Below are 9,722 nucleotides of genomic sequence, written 5' to 3'. Positions count from 1 at the left end.
GAGAGAGAGAGAGAGAGAGAGAGAGAGAGAGAGAGAGAGAGAGTGTGTTAGAAGTGCAGGCCAGTGCTACCACACCTGCTATAGTAATCTCACTTCCAAAAAAATCTCGTTTCATCTTTATTATCTTAAAATAGGCCTTTACTTTATCAGTAACAATCACTATTAATAAGTATGAGGCAACAGTCTGATAAGCCTTAATTTCTGAATCATTGCTCCAGAAATGATCTTTTTGAATGCTACCTGCCATACCTTTCTTTGTGTTTACACATTTTTCATAATCTTCAGGTAAAAAAGATGATCACAATGAAGCACCAGAAAGACAACACAGAAGACAGAAAAGAAGACCTCCACACAGATTTACACAGGAGGAATTACAGATTTTGAAACAATCATTTGAACAGAACCCTTACCCTACTTTCTCAACCAAAGAAGAACTTGCCAAGCAACTGCGCTGCCGTTTGTATGTCATTCAGGTAAGTGCAATATTCAAAGTCGTGCATGGATATATATTTTTGTAGATAATGGGGAAAGTGGAAGGAATTATGACAGTGTTTTGTAGAATGCTATTCCAAGTAACGGAGTTAAAAGTCATTTTTATACAATTGAGTACAGATAGGTATGTATACGTTATATACGTATTTTATGAAAAAAAAAATCTTTTCTAAGAGAAGCTCTCAAACATAGGCCAGTTTAGCAGTGTTCATGATTTTCCAGGATGGAGACTGCAAAGTTTCACACCAGGGAGCTGGCTCTGAAAGTTCTCAGCATTGGGAGACTTTCTGTATTTTCAGTGTAGAGCTGACAGTGTGCTGAGGTATTGGCTATGTAGTGGGAGAAGACACTAAAGAAAGGGTTCCACGTTTTGGCTTAAGCCAGTGGAATACTGGACTTATGTATAAGTCACAAAAGGAGGCTTGGAGGAGTCGCAGCTGTGCACTAGAGACACTGGGAGTTTCAGGTTGGACATTGACATTGGGTTTGCCAATGAAACCGCTAACAGGTAACAGTAGATGAATGGTTACATATAACAGAATCAAGAGCAGAAGGAAGGACCAGGCTGGCTCTTGTCCATGCATTGTCACCTCCCACTACTCTACGAACTTCAGAACCTTGTGTGGCACAAAGCTATGTTTTGAAGGGGCAACTCATGACAAAGTCCTTTTTGCAAACCATCATTAAAGCTGCACAAAACTGTTCCATGTGTTAATTGTATGAGTCAGGGCTGGGGATGTGGCTGAGAGGTAGATCGCATCCCTGCATAGAGGAGGACTTTGGTTGCATCCCCACCATTTCACACCTGAAGTACTATTTTATATGCATTTTTCAGCTTTCCATGTGTTTTTATTCTGTCACTATCTCTGGATCATTGAGTATAGTGGTTGCATGGCAAGAGCGAGAAGTTTCCTCAGTGAAAATAAGAAAGGGAATATAAAAATATCCTTGGAGAATAAAAGAAATATGTAGGCAAGTTTTCTATAAACAATTCACTTCTAATATAAAATTCACGAAGTGGAAAATTTTAAATGGACACACAAATCAATAATTTTACAAATCAAAGACCATCTGAGTAAGGGAATATGTGGAAGGCAGGTTAGGATTAAAACGACGCTCACATTCCTGGTGAAGAGCCATGGTGTGATCCAGAAGCTGGCACGGATGGGGACAGGGTCCCAGAGGCTGGGACAACAGAAAGTGGTGCCTGTCTCTTGGTGGCATCCTACGAAATCTCCCTGCAGGTCAGTTCTGTAACCTCTGAGAAAAGCTTCACTCTGGATCTCGCTCTGCTGTGCACACCTGTTTTGTGAGGTGCAAAGGTGAACATGTTTGAAGGTGTCACATTCATTAGGGATCTGCCAGTTTTATATTAGGCGATGATGAGTGTGTGTAAGGAGCCTTCCGGCTGCTATAGTTGGAATTCTGAATGTGGAGATGGGACCTGAAGAAACAATCTAATGTCCAAATGGCCCCAGACGCTCTTGCCTATGTGCTGAAGCCTCTACATGCCTCACCGCCAACCTAGTTCATTAGAATGGATGGTGTACAACAGCGTTTTGTCATGAGCACACGTCCTGCAGAAATTGGGGGGGACTATGATTTTCATGAAAGATTATTGTCATTTTATGGAGGAGGAGAAAAAGATTAGAGTTGTCCTATGTTAGGTTCACATAAAACATTCTGCTTTGTTACGAAAAGTTTGCTGCTTCTGTGCATGAAGTTTGAATAGGACAAAATTCGGATTATAATTGAGGATGCATTGATTTTGAAGATATGATACTACAGTGTGAATAAAATATAAAACGTGTAGGAATGTCTTTCAGGGAGACTAATCTGTCTACATGCTGAAAAAAATTTTTTTTTCTTTTTTGTTTTTTTTTGAGACAGGGTCTCACTATGCAGTTGAGATTGACCTGGAACTCACCATGTAGCCCAGGCTGGTCTCGAACTCACAGCCTCAGCCTACCAAGTGCTGGGATTACATGCATGCACCACCACACACAGCTGAAAATTCTAAATAGGTTGCAGAGTGGTCAGGGGAAGATTTGGAGAACCTTGATTTGTACATCAATAATGGTCACTGTAGAGGCCAGGGATTTGGCTGAGTGGGCACCATGCCTACCTTGCCAGCTCCAGACTTCAGTCCCTGGTACACACAAAAAAAGAGGTTACTGGAAACCATAGAAGCAGTTCAGAGTTTGGAGTTGTACACATTTCAAAAGCTCCGTAATAACAAGTGCAGCCAAAGGCAAGGTGGCCTTCATTTGTCATATCTTCTCATGGACAGGAAGCAAGTTATTAATAATGCTGAGGCTAAGCTGAGCTACAAAATGTTCCTTCATTTAAGAAAAGCCTTTAGATGTTCCTAGAAAACTAAATTACATTAATGTATTTTTTCCCTCTTTCTTGAGAATTGGTTCCAAGGTAGAAGATGTAGACTACCACCTAGGGTGAAAAAGAGACTCTTTGCCACCTGGAAATTAAATGGATTTTGTGTCCAAAAGTCTCAACGCCTGGGGTCCCCAAATATCCAGGTACAATCTGACAACTCTTCCATGAATCCGACTTCCTTGCATGACCAGGAGACAGTACCACAGAGAGCTAGCGACCCTTCACTGGAAACACAGATGATTCCCAGGGGATATTTTGACTCAGGTGACTCTGTAGTCCCAGGCATTAACAGGGAGCCAGGATGTCCCCTGGAGTATCAAGGTGCCCCAGCAAGTGGACCTTCTTCCACCTCCACACCAGACTCATTTATTTATCCGAATGCATCTATGCAGTGCTTAGAAAGTACCAGATATGAGGCAGGGGAAACTCAATATGCTCTGCCTTATTTTTCCTATTATGCTTTCAATGGGCAGGGAACAGGCTGTCAGCAAGAAGAGCACAAGGCCCCTGATCAGTATTTGGTATTTCAAGGACAGCAGCCAAACGACTGGGGGTGCCATCTGCAGCAGCTGTCCCAGCCTTGGTATTACGAAGAGAATCGCCAGTTGCCATTCCAAGGCCATTTTTGGTCATTCCAGAATCCAAGTTATTTAGGGCAAGAGGAGCTCAGTCTTCCATCAGAGCAGGAAAGCAGCGGAGGTGCCCTGAGCTCCCTGCTGCAGCAGGCACCTGTGCAAACAGCAGACAGGTCTCCACAACGTCTTGGAGAAGGGAAACAGCAAGTCCATGCAGAGCATTCCAGGTTTGAAATCCGGCAGCTTCAGAATGGGGTTTTTCCAGATGTGCACTGCTGAGCCCCTTTCCAGGAAATGGAAGCCCTGAAAAACAGTTGTAGATCACCCTGTCTACATGCAGGGAAGGGAAGAGAAAGGTCTTCTCCTTTGGAGAAACTCACTGTTATTCACAGTAACTCTTCTGGATGACTAATAAATTCAAAGATCTTGTAAATGTGTATGAAACAGTACTATGTTTTGTGTCACTGGATTGTATATGTACACAATTACCACATTAGCCAAAAATGACACTTTTACTTCTAACAACTGTATGTAGTATAGCTTTTTTGATTGCATGGGTTGGAACTATTTTAGGGTAAAGAATTGGAACAGTGCGAGGCCTGAGGAGAGTCTGCGTTTCCTAGCTTCAAGTTCCATTTAGTTTGTGTATTAGCAATTTTGCCAAAAAAACCCCCAAAAAACAAAAAAACAAAACAACAAAAACCAAAACCAAAAAACCCCTTTGGTTTTCCTTTTGCATTTTTGGTGCCCTCTGTATCATACTGGGTTTTTTAATGCCTTATTTCTTGTATTTCATGAATTGTGATTTTTGTTCTTTCAATTTCCTGTGGTCATTTCAATATATTTTTCTTACAGTGAATAAATATTTTTTTGGACTTGGGGATTGCACCCTAGGGAATTCTGCCTCTGTCATACATCCACGGACTTTTTTTTTTTTTAAATGAACATTATGTGTCTGAATCATTTTCCCAGGCTGCCTTTTTATTTATCCTTTTTCCTCACTTATTCGCCCAAGTAGCTAGACCTCTACCTCCATGCCAGCCTAATTCACATTCTGTTCTGCTGCAGCTCAACTAATCCAAGCATATATACTCCTGTATTGCTGGACTACTTTTCCTAATATTTCCAGTCAAAATGTTCCATGTTATTATGTTCATACATAATTGGCACTCAGTTTTTTCCTCTGGGATTATCTTTAGGGTTTGGTGGTGGTTAAGTTAGTCTTAGTAGGCATTTTGTACTTACTATGTTGTTAAATTCTTTTACACAATGGTATTTCTTCATTAAATTTTAAAAAATTTCAGCGATTGTGTCTGACCCTTTCTTTATGGAATGATTTCTAAACCTTCCATATAATGAATGATTGTAAGACAACTTTTTAAGTCCTCTTTGGAAGTTAGGTTTATCTCAGAAAATGTTTATTGCACTAAAGATTTCAAGTTTCCTGTCATAAACTTATTCCAGATATCCCTACACCTGTCATACTTAGAGCACCCGCCCTACTTTTTGTAGATAAAGTAAAAAGCACAGACAGCCAGAAACATGTGAGCTTGGGCCATGTAAAAGAGGAAAAAGCAAGAAAACACCCTGGAGAATATAGGGCATGCTATTGCGAGGAAAGCCACCATAGACTAAAGTTCATTTTTAACCTTTTGACCTATAGTTTTACAGAAGTCTGCATTTTCAGATAATGATTATCCCTCTAAAATGGTTACTCTGGAGCCAATAGCAGGGAGCTAGGCTGCTTCCCCACCCTCCAGCACCCCAGGTCTTCTTCAGAGTAGACTCGGAGCTCAACCTGGGCCTTGCAGCCAGAATTCAGCCTGAATCTCAGGGGTCTGCCATTGGCTAGCTGAGACTAATTGACTTAGTTCTTCATGCTGCTGTCCACATTGTCTATTGTGACAGCAGAGATATGCCCTGAAGGAGGCTCTTCAATTTTTTTTTCTTTTCCCCTTATTTTTAATTTTTAAATTAAAAATTTAAATTTTTATTTTTCCCCCTCTTCAAATTCTTCCTTTATTCTTTCTTCTTTTTCCTACTCAATCTCTTGTTCCCCCACATTGTTCTTCATCTCTCTTTTTGTTCCTGTTCCTGCCCTAATTGGGATTTCTTCTTTCTTTTCCTTTTCTTCTTTTCTTTCTTCTCTCAACTGTCATTAGTTTCAAAGGAAAGTGAGTACAAGTTATAGCTTCTTTATACTGTTAAGTTGTTCTATTCTTGTCTTTGTTCTTGCCCTCTGTCTTTCCCTCTTGACTTCAACAGTTTCCTAGAGTTGGCGTGATCATCCTGTGTCCTCTAGCTTCACTTGAAACCATCTCCTATCCTCTACCTATCTATTCCTCTCCTCCAAACTCCTTCTAAGTCCCCATCCTGAAGGGTAAAGTTGCTATATTGGAGTTTATACACTATAAACATATTTTGGGCTGGTCCTTGATTTTGATTTAATTCACATGGTTAAAGGTGATAGATTAATAACTACCACAATCCAGGTGTGGTGGCACACACCTGCAATCCCAGCACTTGGGAGGCTGAGGCAGGAGAATTGCTGTGAGTTTGAGACCAGCCTGGGCTATATAGTGAGTTCCAGGTCATTCTCAACTACATAGTGAGACCCTGTCTCAAAAAAGAAAACAAAAATAAAATTACCACAACAGGTCAATTTCTAAGCTGTGTTTGATGCTATTGTGTTGCTGATTGTAACAATTGGGCTAAAGGGTTGTGATTTATTTAATTGATACAGAGAACTTTCCTAAATAATCTAAAAACCTACAAAATGTTAGGAAAATGTAAAATGACTTCTGCTGTCTCTTACAGGAATCTGCTTTGTTTAGTTCAAAATTAACAGATACTGGAGGCATTGACCATGAAGTGGGACATCTGGCCCCATCCCTAACCTTGAACAACTCCTTCCTGTGTACTAGAATAGATAGCTAGATGAATCTCAGGGTAAACTCCCTAACTACAAGGAACTGTTATGTCTGGCTTAAAGTGAACTGTCTTGTTACTGTAATTTGTAGATGGGTGATGTGAACTGAGAAAATGAAATGTAACCATCTGAATGAGAGATCATAGCTGTAAAACCTATAAAAAAGAAAGCTGCAACCCAATAGGAGGTCGATCACTGGCACTGCCTTTTTGAATGCAATCAACCTTTACTGAAAAAATAACCTTTTTATTATTTTACTTCCATTCAACTCATCTCTATGTGCATGTCACTTCCCAGTTCCTTTCACAACATAATCAGTTGTCCTCCCTGATATTATGAAAATGAGAGTGTCTCTGAGTCATTAGAGACTCAAAACCTAAAGAGCAGCTACATTAGAAAGATCAAAGTACTAACCCAGGAATTAAGCCAAGGACAGTACTAACAACAACAACAAAAAAAGAGAAAACATGTAAGCAAAGCACAAATACAGATTTCCAGCTTCACCAACAGCAAATTCTAGGGGAAACGAGGTGGAAAAGTCTGACAATCAACCACCAGGACACCCTGAACTCATAGCACAGGAATTAACAAAACAGTTCAGTCAGGCTCTAGAAAAATTCAAAACAGAAATAATTTCCCAGATAACTACAGATAGCACAATGAAAGACATAATTAGAGGCTCTAGAACACAGACAATATCTATCTATCTATCTATCTATCTATCTATCTATCTATCTATCCCCAGTCCAAAAAAAAAAAAAAAGAAAAAAAGAAAAAAGAAAGATGTGTTCTGGGCCATGATAGAAGTCATGAATGTCCAGCATAGGAAAGAGATGGAATCCATTAAACAGATTCAAACAGATATCCAGGAGATTAAACACTCTATAGAAAGCATTCATGGCAAAATGAATGAATGTGAAGATAGAATTTCAGGTATGGATGATAGGATAGTAGTCAGTGACAACAAAAAGATCTCTTAAAATCAGTAAGGGGTCACAAGAAATTGGTCCAACAACTACTAGATGATGCAAAGAAGAATAATATAAGATGGATATGAATCCATGAAGTAGCAGGAGAGTGTACAAATGACATGAAAAATGTTCAAAAAATGACAGAAAACTTCCCAGAGGGGAAGAATTTGACATACAGGTAAGTGAGGCATATAGGACATGAACTAGCCATGGTCCAAAAAAATTCTACACCTAAACATATAATAGTCAAGATCCCAAAAACCCAACAGAAGAACAAAATATGGCAAGCAGTTAGAGAAAAGAAAAATCATATGCAAAGGAAAGCCCATCAGAATCACAGCAGACTTTTCAACAGAAACCTTCAGATCAAGGAGAGCCTAGAGTGAGGTATTTCAAGCCCTAAAAGAAAACAACCTCCAACCTGGACTGATGTATCCTGCAAAACTCTCTTTTAAAATGGATGGGGAAATAAGATACTTCCATGACAAAGACCACCTGAGAAACTTCATGAATACTAAGCCAGCACTCTAAACAATTCTAAACAATATCCTAGAAAAAGACAATGAAGGTCAAAACACCATGAGGCCCAGCAGAGCAAATCAATTAGGCAAGGCAAGAAACAAAAGGGAGAGGTCAAAAATTAAAAAGAGCCAACAACAGGACAATAACATGACAATGATAAGTCAATACATATCAGTTATGACCCTCAATGTCAATGGACTCAATTCACCAATCAAAAGAAACATACTGGCAGAATGAATTAAGAGGCAAAATTCAACAATATTTTGTACACAAGAAACCTAGTTCAAAAAGAAACTCATAGACTGAAAGTAAAAGGATGGAAACATTTCTCCATGTGATAGGAGCCCAGCAAAAAAGCAGGGGTAGCTATCTTATTCTCAGAAAAAGTAAATTTCAAACCAAAACTAATTAAGAGAGACAAAGAAGGTCACTACTGCTTCTAAGAGAACAATCCAAGAGGAAGAAATTACAAATCATAAATATATATGCACCAATATTAATGCCCACAACTATACAGAACAAATAGTAAGGGATGTGAAAAAACAAATAAGCACCAATACAATTATAGTGGGGGACCTTTATACCCCACTGTAACAAATAGGTCATCTAGACAAAAAAATCAACAACAAAATACTAGAACTGAACCAAGCTTTTGACTTTTTTGTTTGATTGGTTTTTGGTAACTGGGATGGAACTCAGGCCCTTGTGCTTGCCAGGCAGGCAGTGGAACCACTGAGCTAAACCCTCAGCCCATATTTGCTTTTTGAATGTTTGTGTGTGTGTGAAACTTTTGAATAAATGGACTTAATAGATGTCTATAGAGTGTTCCACCCCACAAAATCAGAACATACATTCTTTTAGGCTGCACATGGGTCATTCTCCAAAATAGGCCACATACTAGCTCACAGAGCATGTTTAAGTAAATGCAAAGGAGTCTGAGTTATCCCATGTATATTATCAGACCATAGTGCTATTAAGCTGGAGATTAGTAGCATAAGAAACCACAAGAACTTCACAAACACATGGAAATTGAACAGCACTTTCCTGAACAATCAATGGGTCACAGAGGAAATTAAAGAAGAAATTAGTCAGATTTTACAAATAAATGATAATACCAATACAACATACAGGAATCTATGGGACACAATGAAAGCAGTTCTACGTGGAATTTCATAGCAGTGAATTTCCACACTAGGAAAACAAAGTGAGCTCAAGTAACCTAATGATGAATCTTAAGCTCATAGAAAAAGGAAAGTAAGAAAAGCCCAGTGCTCATACAAGGGAGGAAATTATGAAGATCAGAGCAGAAATCAATGCAATGGAGACTAAGAGAATGATACAAAAAGTCAAAAATTGAAGAATTGGTTTTTCAAAAGAATAAATAATATCAATAAACCCTTAGCCAACCTTGTCAAAAAAAAGGAAAGAAAAGGCTCAGATCCATGTAATTAGCATTAAAAAGGATGAAGTCACAACAGATCCAGCAGAAATCCAGAGGATTATCAATACCTACTTCCAGAATCTGTACTCTAATAAAATGGAAAACACAGGAGAAATGGACAGATATCTAGATACTTATGAATTACCAATGTTGAACAAAGAAGAAATAAAAATTCTATAATTGATCTTAGCCAAAAGGCCAAGAAGTGATAGAAATAAAAATTCTAAACACCCCAATCATAATCAGTGAAATTGAAAATGTAATTAAAAATTTACCAAAAAAGAAAAGCCAAGGTCCTGATGGATTCACTGCTGAATTCTACAAGACATTTAGAGATGAACTACTGCCACTACTCTAAACTTTTCAGTGAAATTAAAAGGAAAGCAATACTTCCAAAT

The 9,722-nt window shown here is 38.8% G+C and overlaps 1 protein-coding gene across 1 annotated transcript in view; it reads left to right on the top strand.

Annotated features, from left to right (window-relative positions):
• LOC104857744 (cytoplasmic polyadenylated homeobox-like) overlaps window positions 1-3,740 on the top strand; it is a 4,843-nt gene extending 1,103 nt beyond the window's left edge. The window contains exons 2-3 of the mRNA XM_010617821.1: window positions 286-473; window positions 2,907-3,740. Coding sequence (XP_010616123.1) covers window positions 286-473; window positions 2,907-3,740 — 1,022 coding nt within the window. The remainder of the gene's footprint in view (window positions 1-285; window positions 474-2,906) is intronic.
• The last annotated feature ends 5,982 nt before the right edge of the window (window positions 3,741-9,722 follow it).

The sequence above is a fragment of the Fukomys damarensis genome, unplaced genomic scaffold (assembly GCF_012274545.1).
Source record: "Fukomys damarensis isolate Sample0158 unplaced genomic scaffold, DMR_v1.0_HiC HiC_scaffold_20, whole genome shotgun sequence".
In the NCBI taxonomy this organism is placed as follows: Eukaryota; Metazoa; Chordata; class Mammalia; order Rodentia; family Bathyergidae; genus Fukomys; species Fukomys damarensis.
This window is presented reverse-complemented; position numbering and strand designations above follow the sequence as displayed.